The following is a 22,114-nucleotide window of genomic DNA, read 5'->3' as shown; positions in this document are numbered from 1 at the left end:
TCTCCTGACCTTTCCGAAGAGGAAGTGGCGAGGGCGACCCCGGATGGAAAGCGAGGAACGGCGGCGCCCCCATTTCCTGAGAGCGGGACGCGAACGGCGCCATTTCGGTGAAGGAGGAGGAAGAGGGTGAGCTGCGTTGGGCTGCTGCGCGCGCGGGGGCGCGCGGGGAAGGCGCCGTTGTGGCCTGGGCCCCGATTGTAACATCTTTCCTCCAACCCGCGAGCGGGGCTTGCTTTTCTCTGGAGGTTTTTAAAGTTTCGTGCTAGGGAAAGCGGGGATGGGCTATTTCGTTTTTTTCCCCCCCTGTCGCGTCTCCTGGAGGTCTCGGAGATGGGGCGCCCGCTTCTGGGGTCAATCAAGGAACCGAGGGGCGATAAGAATCGCTGGCAGTGCATCCACTGGACGCCAGGATCTCCCACGGTTGGGGATTATAGGTAGTCCTCGACTTACAACAGTTCGTTTAGTACGGTTCAAAGTTACAATGGCACTGAAAAACGCGACTTATGATCGTTTTTTTCACAGTTACGACCTTTGCAGCATCCCCATGATCATCAGATCAAAATCCAGATGCTTGGCAACTGGTTCATGTTTATGACCGTTGCTCTGTCCCAAGGTCATGTGATCACCTTTTGCAACCTTCTGACAAACAAAGTCTATGGGAGAGCCAGATTCATTTAACAACTGGATTGCTAACTTATCAACTGCAGTGATTCGCTTAACAACTGTGGCAAGAAAGGTCGTAAAATGGGGCAAAACTCAACAAACGTCTCACTTAATTTTGGGCCCAATTGTCGTAAGTCGACGACTACCTGTATTACGTGCTTCTCCCCTTTTTTAATACATAAGGCCACAAAGATATCTAAATACCCCTGCCTCTTATTTTCCTCAAAACAACAACCTGTGAAATTGCCTGGGCTGACAAGAGTTTTTCCAAAATCACCCAGCTGGGTTTCATGCATAAGGGAAGCCAAGGACTCCTAGTCTCCGTACCTTAACCCTCATTAGGATCTTGGCACCTTAACCATTACACCAAACTGGCTCTCAAGATCTCCTTCATAGCCCAAATAGCCAGGGACAATCTCTCAAGATCCTTCTAGTTAAAGTAAGTCATGGGAGTTTTTCCTATGTAGTTTACACTATTTTATTCTGTGTGGCTACTGGAGAGAGCAGTGCCAGTTTGTTGTATATGGTTAAGGCACCAGGCCAGAATGTGGGAAATTGTGAGCTCTACTCCACCTTAAGGGACAAAGCCAGCTGGGTGACCTTAGGCTAGTCCAGTGGTGGCGAACCTATGGCACAGGTGCCAGAGGCGGCACTCAGAGCCCTCTCTGTGGGCACGCATGCTGTCGTCCCAGTCCTAGGCCTTCAGCTGGGTTTTATAAAACCTTTTCGCTTTAGGCCTCCGCTGCCGTGTGCAAGAAAAAAAGAAGGTTCACTCAGTCAATTTCAACTTCTTGTGGGAAAAAAAAAGTTCTTGCAAAGTTGGAATTGATTGATTGAACTTTTTAGTCCCACCCAATCTGCCATTATCACTGCAGCCATGCCCACCCAATTGGCCACACCCAGTCAATGGGCCACACGCACCCGGCACTCGACGATGCATAAGTGGGTTTTGGGTTGCAGTTTGGGCACTCGGTCTCTAAAAGGTTCGCCATCACTGGGCTAGTCACTATCTCAGCCCTAGGAATGAGACAATGGCAAACCAGTTCCAAAACCTTGCCAAGAAAACTGCAGGCACTTAAGCAAGCAGTTTTCAGAAGATAAATCTGATATGAAGGCAATAAAAAAAAACCTGAGATGATTGAGCATGCCCTTGGTGTGATGGCTGAATAAAGCATACATAGAAAATGTCTTCGATGAGTGCAAAACAAGCGGAAGACAAGGCTTTAGACTGAGCTTGCCATTCCAATTATTCAGTCCTCTGATCATATTTAAGATGTACCTCTTTCCTAGTTCTTACTGTATTTGTGAAAACTAGTTCCCCAAAAGTAAAGTAGTTCATTAAAGATTCAATGTAGCTTAAATCCTTTTGATAGAGCAGTCGTGATGAGGCCTCTTACTGGGTTTATTCTTTTCCTGACTTGTGCCATTGCATTATAAGCTTTAACTCTTTTCCACTCTCCAAGAATTAATTACCATGAAGGAAAAGTGGTCAGGCTAAGGCACTTTTTCCCCTTCCATCTGCCTGCCTACTGATATGAAGAAAATGAAATGAAAGACAGCTTAGGATATTAAAAGCTAGTAAAAATAGGCCTAAGAATATAAATCTTGTATCCCAATAATCAAGTGTGGGCTAAGGTGCTTAGAGAGGAGGCATGTGAGAAGAAAAATTGGTTGGAATGAATTGTACTTTAAATAGGATATCATGGAAAAATACAGGAATAATTTAATGTGCATGATTTATTTGACAAAGCAGAGCCTGCCATTGCCTTTACTTCCCAGAATAAGCAAAACTCATTGCAGTAGTAGTTGATTATGGACATAAATGAATTGATGATGCAGCTTTATGATTATATCACTATGTGTTGCTTTAAGTACATTTTAGTATCAATTGTTTTGATTTGTTTATATTTAAAATAGTAAGAGATACAAGGGTGATTATTTGAAAAATATAAATCTGATGACTCAAATCAGTTTGAATATGAATTTGTTTTAAAATTTAATTCAAAATGCAAATTCAAATTTAACATAATTCTTTAACAGCACTATTAATATGTGATCCTAAAGTTAAGTTCAAGATTTGTTATTTTCCAGTTGTTTGGAATTCTCTTATCCCAATAGACATTAGTTTATCAAATGGTTTGTCAACAAAATTTTGTTTAATAATAGAAAATATTATTTTTTGTTTGCAGCTATAACAAATTCTTCAGCTAATATGGCTGAAGTAGAAGAGAGTGGAAAGCAAAAGAGAAAGTTGGTTGAAGAAACTGATAGTAGACGTAAACGTCCACGTAGGGATTCTCTTGTTGAAAAAGATGATAAAACTGCAAATAAGTATGATGAAGGTCAAACAGGAGATGGAAACACTCATCATGAAACAGAATCTGAAGAGGTTCCTAAAAAGAAAACAGTGAGTGTTTCAAATATTAATTTTTAAAGAAATCAAATTCTTCCAGGCACTTTTTCCCCATGTTTGAGATTAATTAAAATGTAAGCTACTATTTGAATAGAACACTAGAAACACATACAACTTTATATTCTAGCTTGTGTTAAACTTTGTTGACCTTTTGGGTATACTTGCATAGGATTCTGCTGTTACGGGTGAAATCAAAACTTAGATATATTCACCCATAGATGAACATTGGGAACTTCATACTATTTGATAGCCGTATCTGGGAAGGTTTTATAAAACAGCACAGAACTGTGTACTAGTAATAATTCCTTGAAATCAGCATGGATTTGACAAGGATAGGTTTGCAAGACTAATATTACCATATTTTTTGTTTATATAAATTTCTTAATAGATTTGGGAATGCAATGGGCATAATATATTTATATTTCAGTAAAACATTTAACAAAGTACTTTATGTTATCTGATGGGTATGTCTGTTTGGTAGATTCATAGCTTAGTTCTCATTGAACTGGAATGGGATATTAAGTGGGAATGGTACAGAATTCCAAATACTCTTCAAAATTTTCATTGATGATTTGGATGAAGAAGTAGTGCTTATCAAACTGACAAAAACTGGGTAAGATAGGAGCAAGAACAAGTTTTAAGTTGAATGGGATTTCCATATTAATGAGTGTATAAAAATGAGCAGACGGTTTGCTTTTAACTAATAATATGATGAACCTTAACATAAATAAAATACCTGGAAGAGAAACCATATGCAAGCAAGTATTTGTGAGGCCACAATTCAAGCAGACAAGCACCTGCCACATAGCATCCCAAACTTAATTATTGTTGATAAGAGAAACAAAAAAGTCTGGATAGGAGACAGGGCAGTAAAGACAGAAGAAAATGAACTGGAGAAAAATCACAAAATACAGACTAAAAGGAAAGCAAAAATTGTACTAATAGTAATAGCCACCTTGGGTCAAATCCCAAAATAACTGGAATACTAGTTGAACACCATTGGCATTAACAAAATCACCATTAGTCAGTTGCAGTAGGCTGTTTTACTTGGAATAGCTTATATCCTGTGTTATACCTTTAGCACTATCAGACAATATCTGCCTATCCCAGGTCCTTGGGAAGAACTCGATAGGTGGATAAAAATGCCAAATCTGGCTCACTGTGCAATCAACCATAATAAAATATTCATTTTGTACGCTGTCTCCTTCTCATTGACTCTGGGCATCTCACAACAATCAAAGAAATGAATCAATAAAAAGGTAAACATAAAAGATGGCAAGTGTAGTGAAGGTTCTCTCTCTCTCTCTGTCACCAAAGGCCTGGGTAAAGACCCAAGTCTTAGCTATTCTAAACAGAGAGTTGCATGTGAAGTAATGAAGCAACATCAGAGTGTTCTTCAAACCGGTATTGCTTCTGGTGATAAAGTAGCACATATATGTAAAGCCTTTGCCATTGTAAAGTATCACCTTCATGTTGTTCTCCTTTTATATGTAATATATCAGGAGGAGAAAGAATAACTTATACATCTTATTTATACGATTGAATTATAATGCATTTTATCAAAAGTAACTTGTGAAGAATATATGGAACTTCACCTCATTCAAAATGCAATAGTAAAAGACATTGAATAGGTTTGCTTAATGTTCATGTTTCAGCATTTAATGTGATTTTTTTCATGTTTCCTCTACTTAACAGATGCTCTCTTTTTTTCTTGTACTCTTATTTGTTTTGTTTCTTTAGTAGGTTGGAAAGAATTTGTCAGGAAATATACACTCCACATGTAAAGATATAATTTTTTGGTATGAACCCTATTGCTATAAAAAAGGAATGCACCAAATAAAGAAAAATATTGGGATTTAGATATCACCTAAATGCATATAAACATTTATATGCTATACTTAATCATTTATTTTATGTAGCATGCAGAAGCTGTAGCAGCACATTATAATAAGCTTGAAGAGGTTGGATTGGAACAACGTAGCAAGAGTCGCATCTTCTATCTCCGAAACTTTAACAATTGGATAAAGAGCGTGCTAATTGGTATGTCTGTGTATTAAAAACACAGTTCAAAATATCTGTAATTCACACATCTACCTTTTGGGAAAAAAGTGCTAGTACAGCTGGCTATGAGAGACAAACAAATATCAAAGTTAATTTCTAAATTCCAAATATTAGATTATATATTGAAAAATTAATATTTTGATTGCACAAAAACAGGACTCTACTCTTCACTGTTGGTCTATAATGGAAGCATTGCACGTATTTGTAACAGCATTTTTCTGTTTATCGTTTTGGTCTAAAAAAAGTGAGATTATAATCATGAATATATTGTGAGATAAAAATGATAAAAATACATCTCAGTCCAGACTAGTCATCCTTGGATATTACTAAAATTAATCAATGAAATTCTGAGAATTCAGTGATGAAATTAACTTTCCTAAAGTTTTTTTAATAATATTTTATTAATTTTCTAATTATACATTTAGGTATTTAAAAAGCAACGTGGTGGCTGGGTTAATCAATAGTTCAATAACATACAAAAATCTTTAGTACAAATCTCAAGTTATAACATCAAATATTTCCTCTTTTTCCTTTAATAACTACTATCGCATATTTAAGCTAATACAGTTCTTATTATATCAACTAAGTAAAAACATCATTATTACATTTATCAATACATTTTTAGCTTATACATATCTTAATTACTTTTATATTCAATCTTTATAGACAATGTCCTGTTATTGGTTTTTCCCAATTTTCAAATTTAACATTTGATATTTATAATTTCCAGGCTTTAGGTAACCAAAGTTTCCCTTATCTCAATTCATAACAGAATCTAATATTCAAAATACACATCTTATCTATTAGAGTATAGTCTTGTTCTATTTTCTAAAAGTTATCTATTTCCCACCATATTAAATCATCTAATTAATAACAGTATCCTCTTTAATAAATCAAAACCATTATATATATTGTCTGGGTTAATCAATAAATCAAACATATATTTTTTTTCTTTTGGGTCTAATTTTTAAATATTAAACAAATAGAATCCTTATTTTCAACTAATTTCCAAATATTTTAAATTTAATGACCAAAATTCCTCTTATCTCAACTTCTCCCTTTAACCCTCTAATTAGTAATATGAAATCCCCTTTAATAAATCAAAACCCCAATTTTCTTCAGCCTTATTCTGGCTTTCTTCCTTTGCCAACTAGCCTTCTATGTCAGTGCTTTTTAAATCATCAAATAGATCTCCCTTTATTATATATATTATTTGAAATAAGAGAGACCATTTAGTTGCCATTTTTTTGGAAGGACTAGCCTGTTTGTATTCATTAGATCGTCTCCCTATTCCAATTCCCCATGATTGTCCTGATATGTTTCTTTTCCATTCAATCTGTTCTTCTTTCTCCTCAAATTTCTTCTGATTTATATAGAAAGTCTTTTCCATTTTCAGTGTTGTCACTCCCTTTTCTGGATTTTCCATTAACTGTATTTGTTGGTCAATTGAGTCCTCTGTCTTTGTATTTGATTGTTCCAGTTCTTCTGTTATCTTCTGCGTTGTTAGTTCTTTGGTTGTAGTCAAAATTTGGGTTTGTATATTTAAGCTGGCATCTTGTTCTTTTATGTTGCATCTTATTTTGTCACAAGCTGAAAGAATGGTTTCATGTATTGCTTTCAACATGGAAAGGATCTTTTCCTGGTCTTCATCCATATTCTCTTAATAGTGTGTTAAGTTGAGGACTTTAAAATCAGACGTTAAAAATAATTTTATAACTAGGTATGGGACCTCTATTTCACGTGTTTATAGGTAGTCTTTATAGTAGAAGTTGTTTGTCAAGTAAGATTTTATAGTCCAAGGTATTTCATCATCTCATATAATAACCAATGTTCCTCAGATAAAGAAATAGGAAAGCAATTTCCCAAATATAGCTCTAAAAGTCAGTAAAGGTTTACATTCATAGTTCAAGCAGGCCAGTTATGCCACCCAGAAGTTCTCTTTACAGCTGTGTTTCTCATAGGTGGTATCTATCAAGGTTGAAAGAGTTTTATCTGAAATCTGGGCTTCAAGCCAAGTCTCTTTTAGGCAATAACAAGTTGTAATACCAAATTTCACCACATGTCACCAATGCCATTTAAAGTTTTTTAAGTCCAAAATTTTTATAATCCTTTTTCCAATTTTATTTCTTTTTTGTAGATAAAAACAAAAGTCTCCAGTAAAAATAAGAAAACTTTTGGTCCCCAAGTTTCAGAAACATATAAATCCAATTAGATTAAAATTGTTCTTTCAGAGCTTTAATTCCTCTAGGTAGTCAGTCGCCGCTATTCTTAGAGGATGGGGTAGAAATTCCCTTCCCTCTCTCCTCACAGGGGGAAAAGATACTTTGGGCAGCTTTTACAGGAAAAGAAAATACTTAGGATCTTAAAGAGAAAATCGGATCTCACCCAGTTTCATCCGCATTGCTTTAGAAGTGCTTGATGGTAAGTTTGACTTTGGCTGTCTGCAGCTTAGTGACGAGCCATATTGCTATGGCTGGTCTTTCCTCCGCTGGTTTGGAGGGCTGCCCTGGATCGAGCGGAAGGGCTGCTGCCCTCCCGCGATCAAATGGGGGTCCCCTCCTTGGTCGTCGCTCCTACAGGGTGACTTTCAACCCTTTCCAGGGTCCCCCAGCAGAACGAAATTGAACGTGGAAGACGGGGCTTGCCTTCCAGTGGCTGCGGCGGCTGCAATGGCAAACCGGAAGTCGTAAATTAAGTTTTCTTGTGAGGCAGTCCTATACACTTAACTACAAATAAATTCCATTGAACACAGTGAAACATCTGAGATGAAAATTCAGGATCATGCAAGTGCATGATGATTTTCTTTTTATCTCACATCTCAAAGATAGGAACAATATGCTGGAGCTCTAAAGCTCTCAAAATAATCAGGAAGCTATGCTCTAATACAGCGAGAACATTTCATTTTCTCACGATTATTATTTTTTTCTCTTAGGTGAATTCCTTGATAAGGTGCGACAAAGAAAACAAAACGTTACAGTGTTAGACTTGGGATGTGGTAAAGGTGGGGACTTGCTGAAATGGAGAAAAGGCCGAATATATAAACTTGTATGTACAGGTAAGATAACAAATTAATTTGATATAGGAATCATGTTAAATTGTAGATAAAATAGAAAAGGAAGTTTCACAATTTTCACAATTCTGTGTAACAATTTTTCTATATACTGTTACATCACAAATCAACATATGGGTTGCCTAAAAAGGAAGCTATGCGTGCAATAAATAATATGATTTGTATTCATGTAAATGTGTTCTGACCAAAATGCTTAAGAATTGTTCTTTAACTGGATCTCTTCGATGCACATTCTCCATTGGCAATTAAAACAGCTAACTGCACTATCCTATACTGTGCTCACTGTAAATAATTGGGCTAAACATTGCCATAAGTGTTATTCTTAGGTTTGCTTTAATATTTGTTCTGAATACACACTACTGAACACTGACACACATTTAATGTACTATAAATAAGAACTATTTAGTTTTAAATAGAACTGTATTTGTTTGAATTAAGCCTCCATTTTTGCTAGATCTCAGCAAATAAGTGATATTCCAGATTTTTATTATGTGTTTTTTTTAAATAGATATTGCTGATATATCTGTACAACAGTGTGAACAGCGTTACCAAGATATGAGAAACCGTGGTCGCCAGAATGATAGATTTTTCAGTGCAGAATTTATAACTGCGGATAGCACCAAGGTATAGTACTTTCATGCTCTTATTTTCTTTGTATTCCTTTGAGATTTATTATTCTTTTGGTAAAATGTGGAAAGTTGTTACATTATGACTGAAGCAAAATTTTTAAAAAATGCTATTTTAATAGAATAGTTGCATATTTTACAGACTGAATAATTAATCTAATCTTATTGGTAGGAACTACAAGGAATTAGTCTTAAATATTCAAGATGTGTGGTACTGTATATCAATGAGACAAGTACACACTTGTAATTTATACCATATGAAATCATATGTTCAGATATTCACAAATTTATGTAACAATTTTTCTATACACTGTTACATCATAAATCAACATACGGGTTGCCTAAAACTGCTCTCTTCATTGTTGTTGTTGTTTTTAACCTGGGGAAAAAAACTCCAAATATTTTTTTTCTTAGAATTCAGTTCATAAAGATATAACAGATATAAATACAGTAGATACAGAAGGTAATTTTAGTTAGGTTTTCAAAAACCTTTGTGTTAGGATGCTGGAATAATATACATGTGTTTTTACTTTCATTTTTGTTTGTTTCAGGAACTTCTGTCTAAAAAGTACAGGGATAGCAATATGTACTTTGACATTTGCAGCTGTCAGTTTGTATATCATTATTCATTTGAGACCTATGAGCAAGCGGATATGATGCTTAAAAATGCTTGTGAGCAACTTTCCCCTGGCGGATACTTCATTGGTACAACTCCAGATAGTTATGAACTTGTGTAAGTTGGTGAGAATGAATTATGTGAGAGCAAACAAAGGAAATACTTTTTAAGTCAGATATTTTCAAATGTCAGTTTTTTGGAATTGATTGGACAAAGTATTACTGCCATAACAATGATGAAAATGTGCAGATGCTCGTATTATTTGCCTTGACTGTTTCATTTGTTTGCCTGCCTGCAGCTTTTCTGTTATACTTTTTACGATGACTATGTATTGCATAAAATTGGAGCAGCAAATTTTCTCTATAACAAAAAAGAACACATGATAATCAACATTAATTTCTGTCAATTATTAAACAAGTACAACAACATATCTCTTCTTCAACCATGCCACATTATAAAGCTTGAATAAAAGAAGCTTGATAGATACTTTTCTATGGAAGGACTGAGTTCCATTCTATTCTGGTGTTACTGAATCACTTGCAGGACTTGGAATTATGCTTCATGAATATTGATCCCATCTAGTTATGAAGTCACTAGTATTCAAAAAAGGACTTGATGGCACATAATCAATTCATCCATCTCTGGTTTGTGGATCTTGGGCTATATAATCTAAAGCACAGGTGTTAAACTTGATCGTGTCATGTGACGTATCATGACGTTTTTTGCCTTGCGAAGCTGGGGTGGCGGGGCCTGCATGTGACGCATTTGGCCTGCAGGCAGCCAGTTTGACACCCCTGATCTAAAGTAAATGCTTTAATGTGAAATATAAATATCATGTAAATGAGAAATATTGTATGTCTGGTTTGATTCTGTATTTTATTAGCCCACAGGAGTCCTAACACTTTGAAATTTTTAGACTTCCTCTTAAAGAAGCAGCTTACCCTCTTATGATATAGAAAAGCATTTTCTGCTCATTAAAACACCCAATTTTCACTGTCCCAAACATTGAATATGAACATGAGATAATGGACAGTTGTAGCCACAGATAGAAAATACAATTAATAAGTAGGGCTGTGTGGAACTTCAGATTTGAAAGCAAGAATATGGCAGCTGATCCTAGGAAGACACAAGTTCTTTGGTTTAAGAAAACGCTATTTTTGCATGTCCCCATGTTCTGAAGCACCATTTGCTTCTCATTTGAAGCCCTCCACAATCATTAGACTTCAATTACTCTCTGTTAATTAACTTACTCAGGATATCCAAAGACATGCAGCCACCACATTTCTGAGTGTGCCTGTTGAAAAGTCACTTCTCTCAGCATATTGGAATAAATCAGATGCTCCTTACTGAAGCGTCAAGTGTTGCATTTTCCACAGCTGCTTCACTGTGCCATCAGTCTTGGCAGGAGTGATTTCCACATGTACAAATGTGCAGATAATCTTCAAAAAGTCCTCTGAGCAGCTGCACTAAGTTTTTTGTAAGGTGTGGGTACCTCACTGCTTTAAAATAGTTTGTTCTGTCCAATAGGATTTTTTTGTCATTATTTTATTTGGCTTTTTAGTGCTCTTTGAATTGGCCATAATTTCTCTTAAGTTTAACCAAATGTAATTATCTTTTTTTTAATGTTCTGCAATAGAAAACGCCTTGAATCTTCAGAAACAAATTCATTTGGGAACGAAATATATAATGTAATGTTTCAGACAAAGGGAGATTATCCTCTGTTTGGTTGCAAATATGACTTTCACTTGGAAGATGTGGTTGATGTTCCAGAGTTCCTGGTTTATTTTCCATTGCTAGTAGAGTAAGTTCTTACCTACTCTTATTTTTTGCATGTTAGTTTAGTTTTATTTCTCTTCAGCCTCTTTGCTTTATATTTTAAATATTGTCAGCTATTTTGAGTAATTTACATAGAAAGATAGGTTATAAAACAATAACAAAAATACTGCATTTTATTTAAATATTTGCCAGAGTTGTCCATAAGTTGGCTTTGGCTATTTTAAGTTTCTCTGTGGAGTAATTTAAGTTTAAGTTTCTTTGAAGAGTAACATAGCCAGTGATAGCTTATGCATTTGAATAAACAGACTTTTTGTTCACTGTTTGGAATTATATAGGTAGTCCTCAGGTTACACCTGTACGTTCAATGACTGTACAAAGATACGATGGTGCTGAAAAATGGGCAAGATTAGGCCGAACGTTCTCCTGCCCGTACTTCGTAGTGCCCATCTGTGGCATTCACCTCCCTGCCACAGTACCCATCCCCCACCTGTAGTTTTCATCTGCAGTTGTTGCCAGGAATTTCTGACTCTTCTCATGCCATAGTCATATGAGGTCTTCACTTAATCCACATCCTTCTGGAGTTATGATGGCAACTGTGATTGCCATTGTTAAGTGATGCAGCCATATGATGTGGCACTTTATAACTACATTGTTTAATGATGGCAATTCCAGATAACCTGACGGGTTTGTAACTTACTTCTTCATTCCTTCCTCTTCTTTACATCTTCTCTCATACGGGCAGAAGTAATACTAATTAAAATGAGTGTACTTGGTCCTATAGTCTTAATATTGCATTCCAACTTACTTTTCCAGTAGAATCAGCAGGATGATGTTTTCTGGAAAAAAAGGCAAATGTAATTTAAGGCTGTTTGAATAAAAGTGCAGTTTCCAAAATCATGGAAAGTAATTGTTCCTCTGCATTAGTTGTACTTCATATCAAGTATTGCCTCCAGCACTGGATGCAGTATTTTAAAAAGATGGAGACAATTTAAAACAAGAGTAAAATGGCAAAGAGGATGAGCAGGGGACTAGCAATTAAGTCTTTCTAGAAACAGGACAAGTGGAAATTTTAATCTTGAGAAAATATGCCTTTTCAAGTACCAGAATAAGTGACACACAAAAGAATGTCACCACATTGTCACAAAGGTGGTTTTTCAAAAGGCAACTGGACTTTTCTTTGTTTTTTTCTTGAAGAAGTTTTGCTTCCACATCCTGATTCATTTGACCCTGAAGACACAGTTAAACCCCAAATGACCTCAGCCACTCTCAGAGAGAGTGCTAATGATCAGTTGACTGCAAGGAATATAAATCTTTCAATTCCTCCCCCCCTCCCACCATTCAGAATTGAGGAAGCTTCTTGGATGAGAAGTAAACATTTTCAAGGAAAAAAACAAGAAAAGTTCAGTTGCCTTTTGAAAAAGCACCTTTGGGGACAGCCGTGACTTGGATGACTGAGAATCTTCATAGACATTGCCATAACACATTCTCTGTTGTCTCAGACTCAGAAAATAGAATAAAGGTATTATATGAAAGTAGATTTTAATTAAATGCTGGATAGGTTTCTTTACAGTTAAATCAGCTTATTTGTGAAACTTATTACTCAAGGAGCTAGTGGGCTGGATGCCTTCAAACAAAATTTTAGACAGACATTTTTAACAGATACTTTCACTTTGATTTCCACATTGAGTACAGCATTGGGCTTGGTGATTTAAATACTTCTTTCTGGTCCTGTAATGCATGTTGCTGCAGTTTTGAAGCAGATCACATGGTAGCTCTGGATACAGAAGTACTGTTTGAAAACTTAATATTTTGAGACTAATTTCATGATACGCTACTCAATTTACTTTGCAGCATGGCAAAGAAGTATAGAATGAAACTAATCTACAAAAAAACATTTTGGGAATTTTATGAAGAAAAAGTGAAGAATGTGGAACATAAAATACTTCTGCAACAAATGATGGCATTGGAGGTAACTGCTTGATATAGATATAAGTATGTATGATCTTAAATTGTTGGACAGGTCTAGTGTTAGGTAATTTTCAAATAATATACTGTCATTAGATTAAAAGGGAATTTTGTAATAGTTTCCATGTTTATTTGCATTTGAATCAAGTGTATGTAAAGTTTTGACTTGTGCTATTGGCTACCTACTTCTGTAATAAACATTAAAATGGGTTATTTAAAATCTAATTGATGGTATATGGATAAACAATAGGACTAACCTACAGTAAGTTGTTTTAAGTTTGTTATTAATAACTATTGACTTTCCCCATTTGGATGTCATCAGCCATGCTCACTGGAAATTACAAGAAATGCAATTCCAATACATTTGGACAGCATTTAATTGCAGAAGGTTATTCCGAGATATGGGCTGTGGACCCAAAGTATAGTATCGTTCCAAAGCTAAATAGGCCTTACTCTGTAAAGAGCTTGAATACAAACCACTTCTACCTCCTTTATTTCTGTAATGGGTGGAAGGAGGTATATAATTATAGGGTGGAAGAGACAGGTGTTGGGTACAGCAAGTACATTTTGTTGTGGAGATTATTACCTGTTCATATAATTTTTAGTTTGCTGTCCAAGGGTTATATTTACATTAATTCTACCTAAGCTATTTTTCAGAAATACCCTGCTGATGAAGGTTCCAGATTGGTCTCACATATAAAAGAGGATTATGAACATGCAGAAATGTCTAAGAAGGATGGAAAAGCAAAACTACCTTTTGTAAGTGTTTACGGAATTCTATGTTGCTGCCTGAAGCGTTAAGTCCAAAGGCACCATAGCCATCTAAGTCAATGTGAACACTGCAATATCTTGTTTTTCAACTAGATCAGTTTGGTTGAAGTCTTGCAATGTAAGATATTTTTCTTCTTCCCTCTGTTGGATAGGCTCAGGTTTCTATATTAGATCCCCTATAACACATATTCTCTTCTCTCCTGATGCCACTGTGAAGGAAGAACATTTTCTCAGATTGCTCACTTGATGTAGATTGTGAAGCCAGTCTCTCTTTTCCCAAATGTCAGGGATATATTTCCCCCCCCTTAATTTCTGTAAAATGATGGACCAATTCATGTTTTATTATTGGTTTCTGTTTGCAGAAAGGGTAAGAAAGTACTGAAACTTTTTTGTGATTTGTTAGGTACACAGTGTTAATGTTAGGTTTGCTTGTGTAGCAAATAGCTTTTTTAAACAATTATTATTTGAAACTTCTGAGCCTTAGAAGGAGATACAGTGTAGGTACAGTGTTTTGTTTTAAGATCTGGCATATAATAACTTACATCAGTCTTGTCGATACATTTATGAAAATTGTTAATTTAATTAACATTACTTGTCTACCTGCTCAGAACATAGTGATTTAAGAGAGTTCAGCTACTGTTTCAAGACAAATGTAGAAATGAATTGACAAAATCCTTTGTATCTTTATTCTTGAAAATGTTTTTTGCTCCAAGTAACAAATAGTTATATTCAAGTAAATTGCTATCTTTGTTTGCCTGAGTATGCTTTATTATGTATGGAAAGTTACAGACAGTATTTTTCTAAGAGAATACAGGTAGTCATTATTTGGTGATTGTTCAAAATTATAGTGAAGATGAAGAAGTAACTTTATATCCAATTATTACATTTATGACCTTCACAAGAATAAAGCAAAGGAAAGCTGAAGTAAGACAATAAATACAGGTGGGGCTTCACTTAGTGACTGCTTCACTAAACAACTGAATTACTGTTCCCAATTGTAGTTGCAATAACAACAACTATGTGTAGTAATATTAAGAAATACACACACACACACACAGAGGTTTATAATTATTTATTTATTAACTGATTTATTGGTGTTTGAAAACCAGAGAGAAAACATAGCATAAGATTAGGGTAAACCTAAAGATACCCTTAAGTCCTTAATTTCTGGTAATTACATTAAATCTTTCATATAGGTTTTTTTGGGGGTGGAACATGGAATGTATGAAAGTGGTTTACCATCAGTGTCTTATAAAATTTTTTTAGCTTTTAAGATTATTTTCCTGTTTTGGGGGATCATGTAAAAAAAATTTTTTTTTTAATTTCAGAGAGATGGAATTTCTTGGATATCTATAATTGGATGTTGTTATTTATTTTCCTCGCATCTTCTTTGTGAGGCTCTTGCCAGGGTGTATCTGTAATAACAAAAGATCTGTAGATCAAATCATTTTGCAAAATGATAAAGGATAATTAAACAAGGCAATTAATAATACATATAAATTGCAAATTCTATCACCAGAGTCCTTAAGAAGGAATTGATAGATGAGTAAAAATGCCAATCTAAACATCTGGCTGATTGTGTGATAAGCCATGATAATGTTATTAAGTAATAGAAAATGAAGAAGCTAAAGTGCTTTGGGACTTTAGATTTCAGATAGACAAGCACCTGCCACATAACAGTTCAGACTTCATGACTGTCTATAGTAAAGGCAAAGTCTGGAAAGTTGACATTGCAGTATCTGGAGATAGAATAGAAAATAAAGAACTTGAGAAAATCACAAAAAACCTCTGACTAGAAATAGAACAACTATAGCAAAAGAAAACAACAATTGCACCAAAATAATAACCATTTTGGAATTCCAAAGCATCTGGAGCACCACTTAAACACCACTGGCATTGACAAAATCACCATCAATCAGTTGTAGAAGGTAGCTTTACTTGGAACAATTTACATCCTGTGACGATACCATAAAACACCATCTGGCTATCCCAGATCCAGAGGAAGACCTTGATAGGTGGACAAAAATGTGAAATCCAGTCTAAACATCTGGCTAACTGAGTGACCAATGCTATTAACAAAATCACTAGTCCATTGCCAAAGGCAGTTTTATTTAGAACAGCTTACATTTGTGTCTATACTTTTAATATTATTAATCAACAACATCTGCTTATTCCAGGCCCTTTGGAAGGAGTTGATAGATGAACATAATTGGCAAATCCTGTCCAAATATCTTGCTGACTGTGGAACTAATCATAGCTGTTTTTATTAATTTCTTGAAGCTTAGGAAAGTAAGATCAAATTTAAAAGAGCAAAGAATTCAATAACTTTGCCCCCACCACAGAAAGCAATATTTGCATCCTTCCATTCCTCTAATTACACAGAAATGGGAGGCTGCCATAGATTCTCCTGGGAGCTTATCTTCAGATGAGTTGAAATTGAAAACTGGCAAGGAAGTTTTTAGATATTTTAAAAGTACGAGATCTTTGTATTAATCCAATGTTCAGCTTATAAATATGCTTAGGTTCAAAGAAAATGCTTAAGTATTATAGTATTATAATACGATAGAACTCGGTTTAGCTTTCTGAAGTACATAAAACGTCCGAAAAAAACAATCTTGTAAATTTCTTTCTCTTTCCTTTTAGGGAACAATGAGTAAATCTGAATGGGAAGCAACAAGTATGTATTGCAAACAAGTGTTTGAAAATTCCTGGAATAGTTATCAAATATCTATCAAATATACATGTGTTTGCTTAGCAGCATTTCGGCATTTGTCATGCTATTGTGCCATTACGATGAATTTCTTGAGTGGAAATATTTCATAAATAAACTACAAAGTGAATTTTTACACAAAAGGACTGGCTATTCATCGTAGTATGTGCAAATTCATCAAAGCCTTTTTTCAGTGTAGGTACTGATATTAAATTCAGTCATTTAACTATGCATAGTTATACTGACTTGGAAGTAAAACTACCCAAGAGCATGGAAACGAAAATCACTTTCGCATTGTCAAGAAAACATTGTGAGTGCATCCATGCAGTCAGTCAGTATTGAATGTTTTGGAAGAAGTCTTTACCTTTCAAATGTATAATCAGTAATTTATATAAATAGGCATAAAAATTTCAGTTCAAGTTATTTACTTACTTACTTATATTCTGCCTTTATGATATTTTAGAAATAACACAAATTAATTTCCCTAATGTTTTGGATGATGTTTATTGAAATGTATTCCTTAATGCCAATTCCACTGTCAAAACATCAGTGGAATTGACGTAAGGAATAAATGTCAATAAAGAAATATCCTTTATGTTTTCTAAAAAAGTGAAATGACTAAAACTCAATTATTATGCAATTATTAGTTTTAAAATGTTTGAAAATTATGAGACATGCTTGATTATGCTTTCCTCTTAAAGTAATACAGGAACTATGAGCCAAAAATTATGAGACATGCTTGATTATGCTTTCCTCTTAAAGTAGTACAGGAACTATGAGCCAGTAAGATAGCCAATATAGTTGTTGAGGGTGATCAACTTAGCATCTGTGCATTTTGTTATATATTATCTTAGCCTTCATGACATGAACCATGTATTTTAAGTGCAACCATATACATTATTGTTTGTACCATTAATCGATTTATAGAAAAGATCACCATCAGTGTAGATATTGTAGTTATAGCAAAAGAAAAAAAATGTAGAGTTGAGACAAACTGATTTTGATTTTATTTAATTTTTTAAAAAAATCAACGCAATTACTCACTTTCTAGGTATGTAATATCTTTTTGTAATCTGTATCATTATAAATTAAAATTCATTAGCAATTCTTAGAGAAATCCTAGGGATGTAACCAAGACTTGGGTGAAGGGTGCTGCAGGTGCGTGCTTCTATATTAAGTGAGTACATGGATTTAGAATAGTTTAATAATAATAATAATAATAATAATAATAATAATAATAATAATAATAATAATAATAATAATAATAAAGTTGGAAGGGACCTTGGAGGTACTCTAGTCCAACCCCCTGCTCAGGCAGCAAACCCTATACCATTTCGGACAAATGGCTGTCCAGTCTCTTCTGTGGTCGTATATATAAGCTAATTATCTTTCAAATACTAATATGTGGTACAGGTAGCCCTTGACTGACAACAATTTGTTTAGTGACCGTTCAAAGTTACAATGGCACTGAAAAAAGTGACATGACAATTTTTCACACTTATGACCGTTGCAGCATCCCCATGGTCAGGTGATCAAAATTTGGATGCTTGGCAACTGGTTCATATTTAGGATGGTTGCAGTGTCCTGGGGTCATGCGAGAAGGGGTAAGCCAGTTTCACTTAACAGCTGTTATTAACAACTGCAATGATTCCCTTAAACAACTGTGGCCAGAAAGGATATAAAATGCGGCAAAACTCACTTAACAAATGTATAAACAACGTAAATTTTGGGCTTGTTTGTGGTCGTAAGCCGAGGACTACCTGTATTTCAAAAAATAATGATCTTTTCTTAAAATATATCACCAAGTACACATGCTTCCCATATACACACATTACTGTAAGTAATTCTGCCTGGGTATATTATGAATGATAATAATAATTTAGTAAATATGAATAGGGCTTGCATAATTTCAGATTTGTATATGTACAAAAAGAAATGAGTATTAGGAAAATCTTAATTGTGAAATTTTTTTTGAAATGAGATCAGGCTATTAATATTTTCCCTTTTTCCCTTTCAGGTCTGTACTTGATTTTTGTATTTGAAAAACTTTAAAAGGAAAAAGAAAACAATGAAATACAGATGATGTGATCAAGCATCCAAACTGACAGCTATTTTATATTTTTATGTTTAAGCGTGTGCAGGAAACGACCAAGATCGGGCATGCTTATGTTTGAGTCATGGCTGCCTGTCTGTGACAGATGGATTTTTTTGTTGTTGTTTGTATGTGGTATATATACAGTGTATGTGTTATACATTTTACTTTTTGTGTGGTATGGCTGGCTTCCTACTTTTAACGAAAGACGAGTTTTCTGGAATACTCAGGGTGTTTTCAGGTACAGAGTTGCCACATTGACTCTTTGAAGCTGTATCGTGACAGTTGTCACAGTACTGTATGAAGATCTGATCATAACGTAGTAATATGATAATGTAACTGCTGCCAACTAAAACACTTAAGGAATAAAGGATTTGGTAATTATATTGCCAAGGACTACAAATTACATTGCCTAGGAGTACAACTCTACTTACTGTTACACTTGTTGCAAAATAAATTTCCAAGTGATTTTCACTTGAGATCTTCTGCTGCAAGATGCTGTTGTATAAAGATGGGTTGTATAAAGTTGTAGGCTAGTAAACTTGTAAGCACTGAAATGTGAGTCTGGATCCAGTATTCGCTGCAATCAGTAAAAATGTTACCCTGTTTTGAAACCTGTACTAGTGGGCATTTTCTTTAGACCTTGTAAAGAGCTTACATGCTTCAACAGCTCGTTCATGTGTACGAGTTCTATGTGTGTTGGGATACCAGAACTTCATTATTATTGGATTTTCTATTTCATAGTGGAGTATTTTCACTGCTAAATTAATTGTGATTGGTATGTAGGGTGGGTAATATTTGCAGAAATACTACTGTGCTGTTTGTATTCCTTAGACTGTAATTTCTTTTCAAACTGGTAATGAAAATTAAAAATATTTCTCTTCTTATCATTTATGTATATCTGAGAAGTCAGAATTCCTAACTGTATGGTTGTTCATATATATTCTTTGAAAAATTGTGATACATAAGTAGCAAAAGTCATTGCCAGAAGACTTTTTTTTAGCAATACTATGTTTACCAGCTAGAATTATCCTACAAATCATGATTTTTCTGAGCTGGATTTAATTAGATACGCACTTTTAAATGAGAAATGTATGGGTCAACGCTATAGTGAATGTACACACTAAATGATGGTCGGTGCTTGCAGGAATATGGATTGTCTAGCCATGGTGTTCTGGATGAAACAGGCCAATTTTATACCATGAAAAACACTACATTTTGTTTTTGATTTGAAGGTTTAACTTCTGGAAAACTCTGGGACAATGGCTTAGATAAGCATGGTCTGGAGAATTGGAATATTGTGAAGCTCATGGAATCATAGGTTTTCCACTTATCTGCATGATTGCAGATATAAAAAGTGTGTGGTTTGTGGCATACTTTTCCAATATGTGAGGGATATACTATATATGAAGAGATGAGACTTATTTTTTTGAAATTAAAATATTTTTGCCTAGAATTTCCCACTAAATTCTTCATACATAGATTTTTATTGTAACCGTAGCTTTAAATTGTAGTCTTAAAAATGAGTTCACCACTCAGCTGCTACACGATACATTGATATGAGACAACATTATGTGGCTTAAACTGTATAACCTTAAATGAACAACTTCTCATCTTAAATGAACAACTGCTCAATCACACTTTGCATATTTGTTCTTGGTCCCTTTTTCATTCTCCATATTTTGCCAACTGGTCAGTTCTCATAATAAAGCTATTTACAGCTGGTGGAAAGGTGGATTATGTTATGTGAGTGAATGAAAATTGTGTAGAGATGTTTTGGAACAAGAAGGAACCTATACAAAACTCTTATTTGGGGCACTTCCTGGCTCTTTCCACATGCATGTTTAGCTAGTTTTCTTCCCTGACAAATATTTTGTGTATTATTGCCTAATTTCTTAAGCACCCGGTAATTTTTTTCTTGATAAGATCTGTTCTAAATTTGCGTATTCAAGATAAAAACCACTTCCTTGTCTTTAATTAAAAGAAAGCTAAGCAATAATAATTAAAGATCAGTCACATTTTGTCCCCTTTCCTATTCATTTTATACATTTGTCCAGATTTCATTGTATCTGTCTCCCAGACAAAGTTTAATATTAGTTGCCAGGATGTAATATTAGTGATGACCCCTGTTTTGGACCCTAATATTAATTGGTGTAGCTAGGGAAAAAATCCTGCTTTTTTTTTTTTTTTTTGCTCTAAGGAGAGGAATGAGGCATATTTCAAAATTGTACAATAATGAAAGCCTTGAAGGTATCTGATATTTGCATGGGTTAATATCTTCTACCATTCCTGTTATTATTTTATCTTTCTACCAAAAAATGAATTAGCATCTCCTACAGTTTGCAAATCTTTTTTTTCCCATTTAAAACATATGTCTCAGATCATATGTTCAAATGATATAATCTTGAATCTTTTCAGATCTTGAATTGAATTCGAATCAGAGCTGTACCTAAAAATGAGGTAGTTGTAAATGTTTATTTCACAATAAAAGTGAAATTTAGTGTATGTATGTAGCCCTTAGTTCTTGGGCCTGATGGATACTGATAGGATTTTTCCCACCTTTCCTAAGAAGGGGAGGTGGAAGATTGAATGAAAATTGTCCAGACAGGTTGGATCCAACGAAAGTTTCTTGAAGAGAGGGCAGACCAATCCTTGAATGGGGCTGGGAACATCCCCTCCTACAGCAATGCATTAATCACTGCCTGGATCCACCGGCAGGTCACCATCCTAGAGGTTTTTGCCAACCACAGGGACAAGAATCTAATAAGCAAGTCCACTTCCTCATGTCCAACAGGCTCAAACTTCCCAGATAATTGGGTAAGTTTATTCCGTGGGCATCTCTTAATGGTCTTGCCTCATGCTTGGTCTCCTACTGAGAACAGATCTGAGTGATTTTATCCAGCAGATGTTTGACAAATTCTTCTGCATGGTCTTATAAATGATCATCTGAGCCCCCCTTCTCGAGGAAGAACCAGGTGACCTTGAACAGGGTTGTTGGCTGACACTGCAGATGAAATAAGACCAGAGAAATAGTGATGTTTTGGCGCTCTTTCTGCCATTAGGTAGGCCTCAATAGCAACTCTAACCTGTGTCCAGTTGGATTTGTTCTTGGTTTTCCTCCAGCAGCTCTAGCTGTTTTTTGGCCCTTTTCATTGCTCTCATCTTAATTCATGGGATTTCAGGAGCAATGGGCCAGGAGATACCAAGTGCCAGGGAAATCAGGAGATTCAGGCAGTTCAAATGAGTATAAAAATGTATTGCAAGCTTAAGCCTTCTATAAGAATCTGAGTTACTAACAGTCAAGGGAAATGAGTGGGAATTAAGGCATTCAAAGTGGGCTGGACTTAAATC

The 22,114-nt window shown here is 35.0% G+C and overlaps 1 protein-coding gene across 3 annotated transcripts; it reads left to right on the top strand.

Moving 5' to 3' along the window:
- Nucleotides 1–37: 37 nt before the first annotated feature.
- Nucleotides 38–20,491, top strand: RNMT (RNA guanine-7 methyltransferase). 3 transcript variants are annotated; one of them, XR_003810475.1, is made up of 11 exons: nt 38–126; nt 2,853–3,070; nt 4,996–5,116; nt 8,070–8,192; nt 8,716–8,831; nt 9,385–9,566; nt 11,086–11,250; nt 13,077–13,194; nt 13,848–13,949; nt 16,605–16,866; nt 18,689–20,491. XR_003810475.1 is itself a non-coding variant. In XM_015818926.1 (11 exons), exons 2-11 carry the CDS (start codon nt 2,876–2,878, stop codon nt 18,721–18,723), a joined length of 1,191 nt encoding a protein of 396 aa, XP_015674412.1. In that variant the 5' UTR covers nt 38–126; nt 2,853–2,875; the 3' UTR covers nt 18,724–20,491. The 3 variants fall into 3 exon arrangements, 2 of the variants coding, with proteins under 2 accessions (XP_015674412.1, XP_015674411.1); XM_015818926.1 differs by having other exon boundaries at nt 16,605–16,638; XM_015818925.1 differs by lacking the exon at nt 18,689–20,491 and having other exon boundaries at nt 16,605–17,105.
- The last annotated feature ends 1,623 nt before the right edge of the window (nt 20,492–22,114 follow it).

Source organism: Protobothrops mucrosquamatus, unplaced genomic scaffold (assembly GCF_001527695.2).
Source record: "Protobothrops mucrosquamatus isolate PMUCROS unplaced genomic scaffold, P.Mucros_1.0 scaffold823, whole genome shotgun sequence".
Taxonomy (NCBI): domain Eukaryota; kingdom Metazoa; phylum Chordata; class Lepidosauria; order Squamata; family Viperidae; genus Protobothrops; species Protobothrops mucrosquamatus.
Note: the sequence above shows the minus strand (reverse complement) of the source record. Positions and strands in the feature narration are given on the sequence as shown.